Consider the following 17123-nt stretch of genomic DNA (forward strand, 5'->3'; position numbering starts at 1 on the left):
ATTGGTTCAGGAGGCAGGAGGAGGGAGAAGAACAGGTGAGGTTGTTGTAAACATCAGAAAATACAATTTGAACGTATTGTGTGTATTTCTAGAACGCAGTAGACACAGTTACAGAGCAGCTAGACATAATAGATTAAGAAAAGGAATAGATTTATAAAGGAAAACATTCTCCTCTGATTGATTTCTCATAGTGTCACCATAAATTGTCACTCTTCTCTATACTGCAATTCAGGGTCATCAGGAACAACGCAAAATATTAGTAATGCAAAAAATATTAATATTGTAACTTGTGAGGTTTCAGATCGTATTCTACAAACAGCACATGAGCTAAATGTATAATAATAACAACCATTTTAACACTGTTTTTCAGATATCAAAATATTAGTTATTTGATATTAATTGATGTAACATTTAATTTCATTTTGACCTTAAATGTTATATATTTTATTTATTTATTTATTCGAGTTTTTTTTTCTCATGTATTATTTATATTAATATAAGATCATTAATTCATATATCATTATTATCTAAGAATTATTATTGTTTTTTATATTAATAATGGAATAACTTTATTATATATTATATATATATTTATATTTTGTAATGCATATTAACTTTTATTATTTTTTGTTTAGAAATTAATTGTTGTTGTTGTTGTTGTTGTTATTATTATTATTATTATTATTATTATTATTATTATTATTATTATAGAGATATTTTATATATAGATATAGTTTTTTTTTATTCTATTTATGATATTTTAAAACATTCCATCATAAATTCCTGTTTTTGATTTATTTATATTATTGATTTAATAACTTGCAATAATTAAACATTGTCTATTATTATAATTATAACAAACACTATGCCTATTATTATAGTTATTATAAAGATTTTGTCTATTAGAATTATTGTAAATATGATGTTTATTATAATTATTATAAAGATTACGTTTATTAATCTTTATAATATCTAATGTATAATATTATAAAGATTAATTATAAAGCGACTGTAGATTGACAAATAAAAACCGTGAACCCTAAAATTAGGTCTCACCGGAAACGGAACTTGAAACGTCACTTGTCTCTCGTGTGTTACCTCGATTTGTTCTCGGGTCGCCACTAAAGTTCTCTTGCTTTGTGTTCCGTATGCGGAGGGAGGCGATCATGGCGGCTGAGGGAGATGTGGATTTGGACCTGGAGGCCGAGGAGAACTGCACTGGGAAGCCCACGGAGAAACCGCGCAAGCACGACAGCGGCGCCGCTGATTTGGAAAGAGTCACCGACTATGCGGAGGAGAAGGAAATCTCCAGCTCCGACTTGGAGACGGTGAGTCGGGAACAAAGATCCTCTGAGCTAGCCGTGTTAGCTAACCATGTGCTGGGGAGAAGGAGCGTGTCCTGGGAGATAAAATTAGAAAGATGATCAGATTCTTCTGGATTTGTTAATTAGTAAAAGAGAACCTTCTGGTGAAGGTCGCTTTTGGTTAGTTCTTTGAGAAGTGTGGGACATGGAGGCTCTGCTGATGGCAAGTGGTGGGATCCTGTCTAGATGTTCCACTTTTTCACTTTCAAAATCCTCCTTCAGCATGAAGAACAGCTTTACACACTCTCAGCATCCGGACAGTTCGTTTCTTCAAACATTCATCTTGCCAAACGTGTTCTTCACTAGTTGGAGATCCAATTAATCCCAGTGCAGTTCAACAGGATTTAAGTGCAGTGACTGGGAAGACCATTCCATGATCGAGATCACTCCAGACCAATGTTTGGTCTCTACATAACATTTAAGTCCTCAATCATCGCTTCTGCAAAACAACCCCAGACCATTACACTTCTACCTCCATGTGTGACTGTGGGGGTGAAGATGTTTGCTCACATCTTCTCTCTTGTTCTCCAGCTTATAGAAGGTCTTCGTTTAGAGATTCAAATGTTACATTTGACAGAGGGGATTTTAAAGGTGAAGAAAGTGGCTCTTGGAAACTGTCAGACAGAGATGGGGACATGGAAAGTAAAAGACACCCTGACAGACAGACACACTGACATAGAGAGAGAGACAAAGACAGACACACTGACATAGAGAGAGAGACAAAGACAGACACACTGACATAGAGAGAGAGACAAAGACAGACACACTGACATAGAGAGAGAGACAAAAACAGACACACTGACATAGAGAGAGAGACAAAAACAGACACACTGACATAGAGAGAGAGACAAAAACAGACACACTGACATAGAGAGAGAGACAAAAACAGACACACTGACATAGAGAGAGAGACAAAAACAGACACACTGACATAGAGAGAGAGACAAAAACAGACACACTGACATAGAGAGAGAGACAAAAACAGACACACTGACATAGAGAGAGAGACAAAAACAGACACACTGACATAGAGAGAGAGACAAAAACAGACACACTGACATAGAGAGAGAGACAAAAACAGACACACTGACATAGAGAGAGAGACAAAAACAGACACACTGACATAGAGAGAGAGACAAAAACAGACACACTGACATAGAGAGAGAGACAAAAACAGACACACTGACATAGAGAGAGAGACAAAAACAGACACACTGACATAGAGAGAGAGACAAAAACAGACACACTGACATAGAGAGAGAGACAAAAACAGACACACTGACATAGAGAGAGAGACAAAAACAGACACACTGACATAGAGAGAGAGACAAAAACAGACACACTGACATAGAGAGAGAGACAAAAACAGACACACTGACATAGAGAGAGAGACAAAAACAGACACACTGACATAGAGAGAGAGACAAAAACAGACACACTGACATAGAGAGAGAGACAAAAACAGACACACTGACATAGAGAGAGAGACAAAAACAGACACACTGACATAGAGAGAGAGACAAAAACAGACACACTGACATAGAGAGAGAGACAAAAACAGACACACTGACATAGAGAGAGAGACAAAAACAGACACACTGACATAGAGAGAGAGACAAATACAGACACACTGACATAGAGAGAGAGACAAAAACAGACACACTGACATAGAGAGAGAGACACACAAAGAAAGACACACTGACATATAGAGAGAGACACACAAAGAAAGACACACTGACATATAGAGAGAGACGCAGGCGGGGACGCTGACCTAGAGAGAGACGCAGGCGGGGACGCTGACCTAGAGAGAGACGCAGGCGGGGACGCTGACCTAGAGAGAGACGCAGGCGGGGACGCTGACCTAGAGAGAGAGAGACGCAGGCGGGGACGCTGACCTAGAGAGAGACGCAGGCGGGGACGCTGACCTAGAGAGAGAGAGACGCAGGCGGGGACGCTGACCTAGAGAGAGAGAGACGCAGGCGGGGACGCTGACCTAGAGAGAGAGAGACGCAGGCGGGGACGCTGACCTAGAGAGAGAGAGACGCAGGCGGGGACGCTGACCTAGAGAGAGAGAGACAGGCGGGGACGCTGACCTAGAGAGAGAGAGACAGGCGGGGACGCTGACCTAGAGAGAGAGAGACAGGCGGGGACGCTGACCTAGAGAGAGAGAGACAGGCGGACACGCTGACCTAGAGAGAGAGAGACAGGCGGACACGCTGACCTAGAGAGAGAGAGACAGGCGGACACGCTGACCTAGAGAGAGAGAGACAGGCGGACACGCTGACCTAGAGAGAGAGAGACAGGCGGACACGCTGACCTAGAGAGAGAGAGACAGGCGGACACGCTGACCTAGAGAGAGAGAGACAGGCGGACACGCTGACCTAGAGAGAGAGAGACAGGCGGACACGCTGACCTAGAGAGAGAGAGACAGGCGGACACGCTGACCTAGAGAGAGAGAGACAGGCGGACACGCTGACCTAGAGAGAGAGAGACAGGCGGACACGCTGACCTAGAGAGAGAGAGACAGGCGGACACGCTGACCTAGAGAGAGAGAGACAGGCGGACACGCTGACCTAGAGAGAGAGAGACAGGCGGACACGCTGAACTAGAGAGAGAGAGACAGGCGGACACGCTGACCTAGAGAGAGAGAGACAGGCGGACACGCTGACCTAGAGAGAGAGAGACAGGCGGACACGCTGACCTAGAGAGAGAGGCAGGCGGGGACGCTGACCTAGAGAGAGAGGCAGGCGGGGACGCTGACCTAGAGAGAGAGGCAGGCGGGGACGCTGACCTAGAGAGAGAGAGAGAGGCAGGCGGGGACGCTGACCTAGAGAGAGAGAGAGACGCAGGCGGGGACGCTGAACTAGAGAGAGAGACGCAGGCGGGGACGCTGAGCTAGAGAGAGAGACAGGCGGACACGCTGAGCTAGAGAGAGAGACGCAGGCGGGGACGCTGACCTAGAGAGAGAGAGACAGGCGGACACGCTGACCTAGAGAGAGAGACAGGCGGACACGCTGACCTAGAGAGAGAGACAGGCGGACACGCTGAGCTAGAGAGAGACAGGCGGACACGCTGAGCTAGAGAGAGAGACAGGCGGACACGCTGACCTAGAGAGAGAGAGACAATCACAGTCAGCAAGCAGCACATCGGCATGTCGCCCCACAGTAAGACGCTGATCTGATCAAATCTAATCTTTGGGAATAAAGTATACCGTTCAGCACTGATGGTCCTACAGCAGATCTCAGTCAGCATTCACATTCATTGTTCGATAGCGGCTGATAGTCGAGGAGTACTCCTTTACAACCATGTTTAAAAACCTATATAAAATATTCAACATTTTGACAATTTGTTTTTAAAAAAAAAACATTTTGTTCAGTTGTGAAGATAATCAACATCTACAATATATAATTCAGTTAATTTTATTTTTTTTAATTTATTCGACTTTCCTGAAGTTACAGTTTACACAATAGCACTTTATTAAACTACACCTTTTACACATGATGAGGATTCTACAGTTTCTACTCATCGTGCTGATGTTTCACCTTCACCCGTGACACCAGTGTTTTCTTTTCATGTGCTCGTGCATCACTGTGGTCATTCCCACACCACACAAACTCCACTATACATAACTTCCAGTTACAGTTTTCTTTGTTGCGTTTAATATAAAATGCCTTGGATGACTTCAGGAGCACACGTTTTCCTGCTGCCGGTTGACCCTGCATCCAGCATTTCGCACGTGGCTGTGTTACCCTACGGTCACGTCTACCTGAAACTTGAGCAGCCCAACTAATCGATAACAGCATTTATTAATAAGGAATTTTATTGATTAGTTGTTGCAGTGCTAGATATAAGATCGATACGTTATAGCGTGATCTAGTCAAGGACAAGATGTAGAAAGCTCTTATAGGTGGGTGTCGCACCACCTCCAGTCTCCTATAATGAACTGATGTCATAGATTCAATAGGTTTTTTTTATTTTTTAACTGATCATCTGCTTTTGTGTTTGAAGGCCATGTCTGTGATCGGAGACAGAAGATCCAGAGAACAGAAGGCGAAACAGGAAAGGTGAGGAAATACAGTTGCAATTTGAAAATCGTGTGTGTGTGTGTATATGTGTGTGTATATATATATATATATATATATATAGGGAACTCATTAAATGGCGGACCGCAAGTTTGTTTGTTTAAGGCATTTGTTATAGTATGTTGAAATAAGTCGAACAGTTAAGTAGTAAATAACGAACAGCATTAATAATAAAAACAAAGCGATTTTATGTTTTGCATTTTTGCCCCCAAACCGTCGCGAAATTGAACCGATATGTGACTTAAACACTGAAACGTCCAGAACCGTGATATATGTATATATAATATGGCTGTCTAAATTAACACGCTAACACACACGCATTTTAAATGCACTAATTCCATTAACGCGCATTTCTGTTTGACCGTTTTGATAAAAAATTATAAATAAATACAAAAGACGCAAAAAATGAAACCTGCAACGCAACACATTTATTCACAATGTCCTTTCTTTACTCAGATTGAAAAATTAAAGACACTCCACCCAAAATATAATTTTCAATCACTAAACAATGCCTTCGCAGACAATTTCAGCATTTCTCTCATCGACCGCTTCGAGATCTGAGGAATAGCAACCGAAACATAATTCTTAAAGGAGCCACGTACCATATTTACCAATTAAAACCACTAAAAAAATTTACATACTGTATAACTATAGAAACATGACATCCTAAAACAAATTATTGGAATATTTACAGTGTAAAAAATTTTAGAAATACAAAATAATAATGTTGTATGTATGAAATGTATGAAATTCATATATTTATAAAATTTTATAAATTATAATTATTTATAACGTATAACATTTACCTGCTGATCAATTAGTGTTTTAAAAACTTTAATTAACTTAAAGTATAAATTAAATAACATTAATTTGTTACATTTGGAACAGAATTGATTAATTGATTGTGTGTTTTGCAAATTGAACTTTATTCTGAAATTGTTGCACAATTCAGTTATTCAGATTTGGCGAAGCTCCGCCCATCTTTACTCCGCCTTCCTGAAATACACTTATACTCAGTTATCTTGCTGACCTGCTGATAATTAACCTCATTAGTTGCAAAATGTTTCTCCAACCGTTTATTTTTTTATAAGACTTTGGTTGCCCCGTCCCAACCATCTTTTCAGCCATCAAATTCAAAATGACATTTTTTATCTTAAAATTGTACATTTACTCAGTTTATACATTTCTATGTTCTATTGGGAAAAAATATGGATTTGAGATTTGCTAATGAGTTTTGTGTATATACACATTGGCTAAGTGCATTATTTTGTTCTCCATAGAGAAAAAGAACTGGCCAAAGTTACCATTAAGAAGGAGGACGTAGAGCTCATCGTAAGTATATTGACTGTATATATACACACACACACATTGACGGACAGGTTTGTGATAGGAACCTGATATCCCCCTTTTTCTTCACTCCACAGATGGCTGAGATGGAGATCCCCCGCGGCGTGGCAGAGCGCAGCCTGAGGGAACACATGGGGAACATCGTGGAGGCTTTGATTGCGCTGACCAACTGACCAGTGGCGTGGGCGTGACCGGTTTCTCAGCCGTGACTCGGCTTCACCTCTTACCTCCTGTCCACCATGGATACACTTCTGCTGTGTCAACGATCCACTGCTTAGCTTTTCTAAAGACTTCCTTCATTTAAAAAATTTTTGTACAAGTATCAGTGTGAATAAGACCAAGGCATGTCTTGGAATCGGTTTTCCTGTTCTAGTAATTTATTCACACTTACAGCTAAGATTTTTACAAGGGTCTAAAAAGAAAAAAAAAATGCAAAGGAATCCATCAGATGTACAAATTTTAAATGTAATAAAAACATGTTGCAGCTGTGACCCCTTTTATCTTCACTGATTTTTATATTTATATATATATATATATATATAAAATGATACAGATAGACGGAATAGAAGTCCAGAATAGAACTCATGTCTTCCTCTTCTGTACTGTTGGCCGATCGAACACGTCTCTTACGCCCCCTGCCTTCTGTTTGAAGAACTTGCTGTTTTGGGCGCTTTCCTGAGCCCAAGCGGAGTCGAACGAGGTGGTGTCCTGATCCACCAGATGTGTGTATTTTGTGCGTCCTGAACGGCCGAAGTTCTTGACCTGTAAGAGTGAAAGAAACTTTGAGTAGACCCTCAGATCAGCACAAATACATTACACAAACAAATGTGTGAACACCAGACCATGAGATTGGTACACGGTGGTATAAAAAGTTGTAGTTCTGCAACATGGCAGCACAAAGCTGTGCACACAGTCACAAGGAGCACCGACCTTCATAAACCAAAACCTGTCCCATCGTACCCAAGCTCCCCTCACACCTGGGTTTCTTACTGCAAATGAAATTCTCCCTTCTGCGACACAACCTTCTCATTATTCCCGCTAAGAACCGAACCCTGAATCCGAACTCACCTGCATGACTTTGGGTAGAATCGTTTTGTTGAAATGGTCCTCGAGTGTCGGTGCGCTGAAATCTCTCTTGAACACGTCTTGCTCTTCATTCTGCCACGGAAGCACAAAAAAAGGGTTTAGTACGGATCCTAACAAAACGCTCATCTTTTTCGTTCGTTACTCACCATGAAGAAAGCTCCTCTGTGGTAGTACTTCTGCAGGAACTTGTATTTGCCCTTGGTCGCTTTGTTGGTGATGACCTTCCCGTTGGTGCGGAGCTCGGCCCGTCGCTCCTCCTCCGTGAGATTGTGGAACCTGTCGATCTCTGCTTTTTCCTTCTCGATTCTGGAGATCGGACATGAAAAGTTGTCATACACGATGGGGGGGGGGGGGGTTACTTTTAGATCAAAATAAATAAATAAAATCTTCCAGAACTTACGCTTCTCGAGCCTCACGGTCCCTCTTGATTCTCTTGAGCTCTCGGACCTTCCATGCCTCGTACTCCTCTTCCTCGTTTTCTCCGTCCGTGTCCAGAGCGTCCAGGGCGGCCAGAGTGCGCTTGTTCTCCTCGTACTCCTTCTTGGCTTCCTCCTCTACGATCTTCAGGGTGTAGCGACGACGTTCCTCTGCCTGCTTCTTGGCCTCGATTTCCAGCTCCTTCTGCTTCTGCTCTTCGGCCTCGCGTTCAGCAACGGTCACCCTGTCCTTCCTGGCAGACAGACAGACAGACATGGGTAAGTAAGCAAATGTTTGTGGACACCTGAAAATAAGATGTGCATGTGCCTCTTTTAGAGCATCCCGTTCCACGATGAGTGGTCATTTGCTCTTGTAATAACCTTCATGCTTCTAGGAAGATGTTTCACTAGATTTGTGCTAACATTCTTGTATATTTATATTTACAACACAACCCATGTAAAGCATATCTTCATGGAGGTGACTTTGTACAGGGTAATTTTCATGCTCCCTCCACCCAAAAAAAAAAAAAAAAAAAAAGGTTGGCAAAAGTTGGGTGTCCCAATACTTTTGACTTTTTTTACACCATGTGACGTAAATATTTCAATAATCCTGCTACTATAATATCCCAGAGGTCTCTACCTGAAGTCAGTGCACATCCAGGCTCCTGATTGTGTGTGTGTTTAATACATTCAACATCCTGCTGTTAAATCAGACCCCCCCATTTCTCCGTATTAAAGTTTACTGATACTCACTTGCGGATGAAGACTGGTTTTAACCGCGGTTCAGTTTCGTCCTCGCTGTCCGTGTATTCCTCGTACTCAGACTCGGACTCTGACTCTTCTCCGGACTTCCCTTCTTCCTCCACCTCCATGACTTCGGTCTCTTCGTTTTTCCTTTCCTGGGCCCGCTGCCTCATCATCGCTCGCCGCCTCTCGATTTCCTACGCACAGTCACGCAAAGAGGTTCTGAGCCGCACGCACAAGCTATATGTCCAAAAGTTTGTGGAAACCTGAGCATCAGATTGGTATGTGCTTCTTCAATGAGGCCCTATTCGCTCTTTTAATAAGCTCCAGAAGAATGGAGCCCCAGAGTTTCCAACACATGGGTCCTCCACCCCAACCTATGTAAAACATATTTTGTTAAAGTTGGCCTTGTGCGCACGTGGTAGTGTGATTCTGGAGGTGTGGGGAAACTTTCATGCTACAATATCCAACAACGCCCTGTACGATTGTGAGAACACTTTGGAAAAGAATCACATATGGCTGGAAAACTCAGGTGTCCCAATACTTTTGTCAGCGAGATTATTCGTAACCGTTTCTCGTTAATGTGCAGGTCGACTTATTTTCCTGCTTCACAGCACAAATAGGATTCAGTTTTACAATGCGCACCTCATCATCCACTTCCTCCTCCTCTTCCTCCTCCTCCTCCTCGTCCTCACTGCTCTCCTCTCGCTCCGGGTGCCAGGTTCCCTCGTCCGAATCCTCACTGCTCTCGACGATCAGCTCCGGCTCAGCGATTTGTCTGTGCCGTGCGAGTCTGACGAGCAAAAAAATATCATTCAGAAAAGTGCGTTTACATGTTGCGAAACATGGAAACGCGTATTCAAACTTACCTTTCCTCGACATCTTCCGACTCGCGGTTCATGAGGCGGCGAAGGCGAGGGTCCGACATGTCCTCCTCTTCCACTTCCATCTCCGGTTCGGCCTCTTTGCCTTTCTTGACGAACTGAAAATCTTCCTCTTCGTCAGAGGACTCCATCGGAGCGTAATCCGGGCGCTTTCCTGACACATAGCGCTTCACCTTCACCTTTTCCATAGAAAGCTCACCTGTGAAAGGTGTGAAGATGTTGTTACATGGAAGGTCTGCAACTAGCGTAGCACTTTTTAACCAAAAGAAAAACCCCACAGACAGCGTTGTACAGACAGACAGCGTTGTACAGACAGACAGCGTTGTACAGACAGACAGCGTTGTACAGACAGCGTTTATAAGAACGTATATTCAGATAAAAAATATAACTATAATATATATCCACAACAGTATATATTATTTTATATGAATATACATATATTCATACACACACACACAGGTTAGTCATAACATTAAACGGTGAAGTGAAGAACACTGATGATCTCTTCCTCATGGCACCTGTACTTGGGTGGAAATATTTATTAAGCAGAAAGTGAAAAAGTTTGATAACATGTCTAGACGACTGGGTCAGAGCGTCTCCACAACTGTATTACACTGTACTGTATAATTGTATTTATTTATTTATATATATATATATATATATATATATATATATATATATATATATATATATATATATATATATATATATATATATATATATATATATATATATTTTTTTTTTGTATATACATATATTCACACACACACCGGTCAGTTATAACATTAAACAGTGAAGTGAAGAACACTGATGATCTCATCAAGGCACCTGTTATTGTGTATGTGTATATGTATGAACGTATATATATATATATATATATATATGAATATGAGACTGGACAAGCTGATCAGGAAGGCCAGCTCAGTCCTGGGGATTCCCCTGGACACGGTACAGGAGGTGGGAATAAGGAGGATTATAGCAAAACTATCATCATTACTGCAGAACGCCTCTCACCCCCTGTATGAAGTTTTATCTTTGAGCAGCTCCTTCAGTGACAGACTGTTACATCCTAAGTGTCTGAAGGAGCGATACAGAAGGTCTTTTCTCCCTGCTGCTATTGGACTTTACAATCAAAGCTGCTCCCAGTGAACCAGTCACCATAATACACACTGTAATTACTGTTCAATGGTGTAATAGTTACTGTTATTACTGTTTTACTGTGTAAAATACTACCTGTATGCATTACCTGCAATACGTGCAATATTACCTGTGTGCAATACTACCTGCAATACGTACTTTTTCCTCATTTGTATTTATACATTGTGTTGTGTATATACTTGTATACTATAGTATGTCTATTCTTTTATATATTTGCATTTATTTATTTATTTTTATGCTGCTGTAACAAAAATTTCCCCACTGTGGGACGAATAAAGGTTTATCTTATCTTATCTTCTTATCATTATATATGTATGTATGTATGTGTGTATGTGTGTATACGCACACACGTGTAAATATAAATACACACTATATTTCCAATTTTTTTTTTATAACTGTTTGCCAACACACAACCAAAACTATAGTTTTAGACGAAAAAAATGTTAAACATCCAATAAATACCGATATGAAAGCTAATAGTTAGCCACCTAGCAAAAGAAGGTAAAGCGATTAGCTTAGCACGCACCTTTGTCATTTCGGACAGGTACAGCTCCAGCCGTGGACTGAATCGGCGGCTGTTTCGCATTTAGGAGGTTGTTTTGTCCAGACATGTTGGACAAATAAATAAAAAAACCCTTAATTTATTAAATATTCAGAATTTTAGGTCTAAATTTACACCCGTTAGCAGTTTGTTTCTGGTGTGTAGAAACGTATTTATATCCCTCCTCTTCCTCTTCCTCTTCCGGTCTACGAATAAACCCGCCTTTAATTCTATTGATGGAGAACGGTGGGGCACTGTGACGTCAGAGGTAACTTATCATGAGTGGTAAACTGTATGTCTGCCTCTAGTGGTGACGCGTAGAAATGCAACTGAATGGGAATCCTTTCCAACAGTATACTCGATATTTTTTTTATGAATAATTATATGTATCCAGAAAACTTATCGTTTTTAAACCACGTCATAACACTTTATTTATTTTAATGGTTTGAATGGTTTTATCCATGGTTTGAATGGTGACTCCTCAAACCTATGATATGAGAGAGAGAGAGAGAGACCTTCTGCATCACTGTGCCATCCAGTAGTCAAAAGTGTGGAAACAACTGGTCTTTTATGGTTTTTGAGACATAGGTCATCGTTTTGATTTATCAAACTCGATAAAAGCCAAAAACACAGGACAGTAAATGACTGGAAGAAAGTTCTGTGGAGTCCAATTGTGCCACTTTCGGCTTTAGCAGACGAATTTGTGCAAGATGTAGAACAGGAGAGAAGATGTTATCAGACTCCCTCACCCCCACAGTCAAACATGGAGGTGGAGCGCAATGGTTTCGGGATGTTTTGCAGCAGGGAAGGTGGAGATTTATTCCGGAAAATGCAATTCCATGCAAAGCGACTTCACCGTACAAGACGATGAGCTGAAGCGACAAATACGTCCGAGTTCTGTAAGCGTTATTTAGAGAGCAAACAGTCGTCTGGAGTGATATCTGTAATGGAACGACCTGCCCAGTCACCACACCTAAATCCTGTTGAACTGCTCTGGGATGAACTAAATCACAAGAAAGGAATCTCCACTAGTGAGGAACATCTTTGGCGAGTTTTACAAGAGGCACAGCAAAATATTTTTGGATAAACAAACTGTCCGGATGTTGAGACTGTGTAAAGCTGTTCTTCATGCTTCAAGGGAGGATTTGTACATAGAAATAAAGTGGAACATCTGGACATTTGTATATTTGCTTGGTCAAAATAAATCTTTATACCATACAAGCGCGTGTAAATCAAAAACTATAAAAGACCAGGTGTCTCCATACTTCTGATAAGCGATACACAGTAATAAGATGCAACTCTACTGAAATAAATCAAATCATCTGTATGTCACTTAATAGAGATCCATTTATTTACTTTTATTGTCAATAATAAACCAATACATTTTTATGATTAATTAATTCATAAAAATAAAAAAAATCCCAAAGAATTATAATGCCTTGCCTGATCCATAAATAAAAAAAAAATAAAAAAAAAAGACATAAAAGCTGCACAATCTTAAAAATCCCCCCGATCATCATCGCATGTCCACATTTCTCTCCCTGAAGAGTTGTTGCAGCTTTTCCTCGAGCGCAGCGTTGGTTCCACGAAGTCCTTTCACTACCTGCGCCGCCCACATGAAATACTCCTGAACGCGTTCAAATGTCCAGCCTGTCAGTAAAACACAAGGAGCACGAAGTTTGAAATGGAACGAGTGAAAACACACAGACTCTGCTCCTCATCACGAGAACATTTAAAAGAGAATGGAAGAGAAGAGAATGCACCTGTAGGGGTGCAGCGATTGAGGTCGCGCAGGTTGTACAGTTTGTCGGCCAGTTTGACCAGCTTGGCCTGGTGGCTGCAGTGGGGCGCGTGTACCACCTGCATCATCTTTCTTTCCTGCTTGGGTAACGTTTTGTCATCGGTCACTTCCTGGACTATTCTCGCCACCTTTCCCCCAAACACAGCTTCCAGTTCTTCCAAAGTGGTGTCCGTGTCTTCCACGGTGTCATGAAGCAACGCTGCCTGAATTACGACAAAAATAAATATATAAATAGAATTGATCGTCATCTATACCTGCAAAATAAAGATCTTTGCATTTCACTGCTCATGGAGTTTGTGGAATAATGCCATGTTCAGACATGCACAGATTTGATCACTGACAGTCACTTTAAAGGGGCCTGTACTATTGGTTGCCATAGCAACTTTCCAATTTTGTTATTACGTGCTTTCACCTGAAGGAATCTGCACAACTTTTCTTTGCACAGTAAATACGCTGGAAATCCCTACGTGTAGTCTCGTCTGTCGCTCATGTTATATAAGGCAAGGGGGGCTCCGAATCTTTTGTACACTACAGACCAGTTGCTTTTTAAAAATATCTGGACAGGCTGGTGGGGTTTGAATGTGTACCCAGGCCTGAATTAACCAACCTCTTAATACCATCATTATAATGGCATGGCAATAGCAACCATCAATGTTATAGAGAAGTGCAGTAGAACAGAGCGCTGCATCACAAACATGAATCTCAGTGAGAATGAACGTCATTACCAAAGCAAGAAACCCAAAACACATTTCAACACTTCTCCTTTCACTGTAGCCGCAGCCGCACCTCCCGCATACATCATCTCCAGCAGAAGCTTCGAAATTAACCTCATAAACTGACCTGTGCATTTATAACACGCATTACGGTTTGCCTGGGCATATTATAAACGGTTCATTAAAAAAACCTAACAACTGTTTTGGCCGACTTTTCCTTACGATATCCAGCATTTTTTGAAAAGTCTTGCAGTCTTGTAAATGTCCTTGTAAGTGTATGTGTGACCAAATCGATTTCAGGAGAGCATAAGGAGAAAAAGGTTGGAGAAACAGAAGTGGGATTGACAGAGTGATGAGAAAAGTAGGCAGAAGTACAAGGAGATGCGGCAGCAGGTAACGAGGGATGTGGCAAAAGCCAAGGAAAAGGCATATGAGGAGCTGTAGGAGAAGTTGGACACTAAGGAAGGATAAAAGGATTTGTAGCGATTGGCCAGACAGAGAGACCGAGCTGGGAAGGATGTGCTGCAAGTTAGGGCAATAAAGGATGGAGATGGAAATGTGTTGACTAGTAAGGAGAGTGTTTTGAGAAGATGGAGGGAGTATTTTGAGCAGCTGATGAATGAGGAAAAGGAGAGAGAGAGAGAGAGAGAGAGAGAGAGAGAGAGAGAGAGAGAGAGAGAAGGTTGGATGATGTAGAGATGATGTGGAAGCAGGAAGTGGACAAGATTAGTAAGGAGGAAGTGAGAGCAGCGATTAAGAAGATGAAGAGTGGAAAGTCGGTTGGACCAGCTGACATACCGGTAGAAGCATGGAGATGTTTAGGAGAGATGCGGAGTTTTCAACCAGTTCTTCAACAAGATTTTAGAAGGTGAGAAGATGCCTGAGGAATGGAGAAGGAGTGTGATGGTACCGATCTTTAAGAATAAGGGAGATGTGCAGACCTGCAGTAACTACAGGGGAATTATGGTATGGTTTCATGCAGAGGAAGAGCACCACAGACGCATTATTTGCTTTGAGAATGTAAATGGAAAAATATAGAGAAGGTCAGAGGGATTTGCATTGTGTGTTTGTGGATTTAGAGAAAGCATACGACAGGGTGGAGAGAGGAACTGTGGTATTGTATGAGGAAGTCTGGTGTGTCAAATAAGTATGTGAAGGTGGTGCAGGACATGTATGAGGACAGTGTGACAGCAGTGAAGTGTGCAGTAGGAACGACAGACTGGTTCAAGGTGGAGGTTGGACTGCATCAAGGATCGGCTCTGAGCCCTTTCCTGTTTGCAGTGGTGATGGACAGGCTGATGGACGAGGTCAGACAGGAGTCTTCCTGGACTATGATGTTTGCAGATGATATTGTGATTTGTGGTGAAAGTAGGGAGCAGGTGGAGAAGAGCCTGGAGAGGTGAAGTTCATCATTTTTTTCTCTTTAAATGTTTTGTTGAACTGATGCTACACTTTATGTTGGTAATCAGTAGATTCCACTAAGCGCCAATCAAAACAAGTTCAAAACAGAGCGCGTGCTCGACCCTGTTTGGCGACTTGCTGCGTGTTTGACCGGGATACGTTTTTATTTACTCATAAATAAAAAGAAACGACTGATTTTGCGGAATTTAGTAATTTGACTTTGAAATGTAGTGAAGTTAAAGTTTCCGGAAATGGAAATACTTCAGTAAAGTACAGATACACAAAAATGCTACTTAAGTACAGTAACAAATTTAATTTACTTTGTTACTGTCCACCACTCAGAAAAAGAACCATCTCTATTTACTGCACGTGTGAGTGTAGGTAGATCGTCGCAAAGCTCTGACACTGGAGACTGGAGATGGTGATCTGTGAGAAGACTTAATTTTTTGAAGGAGTCTCCAGTGTCAGAGCTTTGCGACCATCCACCTACACTCACAGCTTTGCGATGATCACTTCACGCATTTTTGGATCTGACACATCCACCATGGAATTACCTGTATGAGCTGTTGCTATGGAAAGAAACCAATGGTATTAAGTGTAAACCTTTGGTTTGCCTGGAAGGGGAAATATCATGGAAGGGTTTGTTATGGAGAAATAGCTTCATACCTCCTGGATAATCTGATTCGAGAATTTGTGTAAATACAGTTCATATAAAAATCCATATTATTGTGGTTTCTGATATTATAGACTCACTTGCAGGACTTCAATGTCTGTGATTCCAGCTTCATGACTCAGGATCCTGGCCACTCCTGAAAGTGAAAGTGTTTTAGTAAAGATTTGGGCAGATTTGACGGATCGGTGATGGTGGGGTTTGGTACCTATGGGGTGGTTGATGTACGGGGTCGCATCAGGATCCTTGCGGCGCTGACTGCGGTGCTTCTCCGCAGAGAAGTTGACGGTTTCCAGCAGCAGAGAAACCTCGGAGTTCATAGCTGCACTGTAGAAAACGTGACACAATGACGTAATAACACTTAAACACCACCCAATCGGGTTTTGTGTAACCCCTTACCTGTCTATTCCAAAGAAGACAGCAAGTACAGGTGAGCAAACCTCTGAGAGATCCTCAAATAAACACCTTCTTGTGATGTGTCGTTCGCGAACGAGCCGGCTCTAAGAGCCGATTCTTTGTAGCGAACGAGAAGAGCCGACTCCCATCAAGGAGACTCGAATCCTCTGCCAGCTCTGCTTAGAATCCATACAGAAGATATTATTTTTTGCTTTCAGATTTTCAATTAAAGGAAAGAAGAAGAACCTTCCTTTAAGAACATGCCAGAACCTTTAAACTCAAAGACCTCACAATTTTTTTTATTATTAATATTATTCTTTAACTCGTTGTAAGAAACTTTTAATGTTTTGCAATAATAATAAATAATAAAATAGTTATACATTTCGATGCTTTTGTAGTACTGAACTAAATACTAAAATCTATCTAAAGTGTTTAGATTTTTTTGTTGTTGTTCTGTGTTTCATTCGGGAGCCGGCTCTTCTAAGTGAGCCGAGCCAAAAGAGCCGAAGGAGAAAACCTC

At 41.4% G+C, this 17123-nt stretch overlaps 4 protein-coding genes across 5 annotated transcripts in view; 1 reads left to right on the forward strand and 3 right to left on the reverse strand.

Annotated features, from left to right (window-relative positions):
* The window catches only part of serinc4 (serine incorporator 4), a 20005-nt gene extending 18813 nt beyond the window's left edge, over window positions 1-1192 (reverse strand). The window contains exon 1 of the mRNA XM_083550016.1: window positions 1057-1192. The gene's annotated coding sequence lies outside the window, so the exon portion shown is untranslated. The remainder of the gene's footprint in view (window positions 1-1056) is intronic.
* On the forward strand, window positions 1114-7284 carry hypk (huntingtin interacting protein K). Its single transcript, XM_083550090.1, has 4 exons — window positions 1114-1328; window positions 5373-5428; window positions 6727-6778; window positions 6871-7284. The coding sequence occupies exons 1-4, from the start codon at window positions 1149-1151 to the stop codon at window positions 6964-6966; spliced, it is 384 nt and encodes a 127-aa protein (XP_083406216.1). The 5' UTR covers window positions 1114-1148; the 3' UTR covers window positions 6967-7284.
* mfap1 (microfibril associated protein 1) lies at window positions 7102-11831 on the reverse strand. The gene is made up of 8 exons (XM_083550029.1): window positions 11608-11831; window positions 9909-10122; window positions 9685-9832; window positions 9049-9236; window positions 8280-8549; window positions 8026-8185; window positions 7862-7951; window positions 7102-7555 (listed from the first exon to the last, which is right to left on the reverse strand). Exons 1-8 carry the CDS (start codon window positions 11690-11692, stop codon window positions 7376-7378), a joined length of 1335 nt encoding a protein of 444 aa, XP_083406155.1. The 5' UTR covers window positions 11693-11831; the 3' UTR covers window positions 7102-7375.
* Window positions 11832-12951: 1120 nt separating this feature from the next.
* hddc3 (HD domain containing 3) lies at window positions 12952-16782 on the reverse strand. 2 transcript variants are annotated; one of them, XM_083550088.1, is made up of 5 exons: window positions 16607-16782; window positions 16416-16529; window positions 16291-16346; window positions 13386-13626; window positions 12952-13272 (listed from the first exon to the last, which is right to left on the reverse strand). In XM_083550088.1, the coding sequence occupies exons 2-5, from the start codon at window positions 16525-16527 to the stop codon at window positions 13139-13141; spliced, it is 543 nt and encodes a 180-aa protein (XP_083406214.1). In that variant the 5' UTR covers window positions 16528-16529; window positions 16607-16782; the 3' UTR covers window positions 12952-13138. The 2 variants fall into 2 exon arrangements, with proteins under 2 accessions (XP_083406214.1, XP_083406213.1); XM_083550087.1 differs by having other exon boundaries at window positions 16416-16534; window positions 16607-16779.
* Window positions 16783-17123: the final 341 nt, after the last annotated feature.

The sequence above is a fragment of the Silurus aristotelis genome, assembly GCF_946808225.1.
Source record: "Silurus aristotelis genome assembly, chromosome: 9".
In the NCBI taxonomy this organism is placed as follows: domain Eukaryota; kingdom Metazoa; phylum Chordata; class Actinopteri; order Siluriformes; family Siluridae; genus Silurus; species Silurus aristotelis.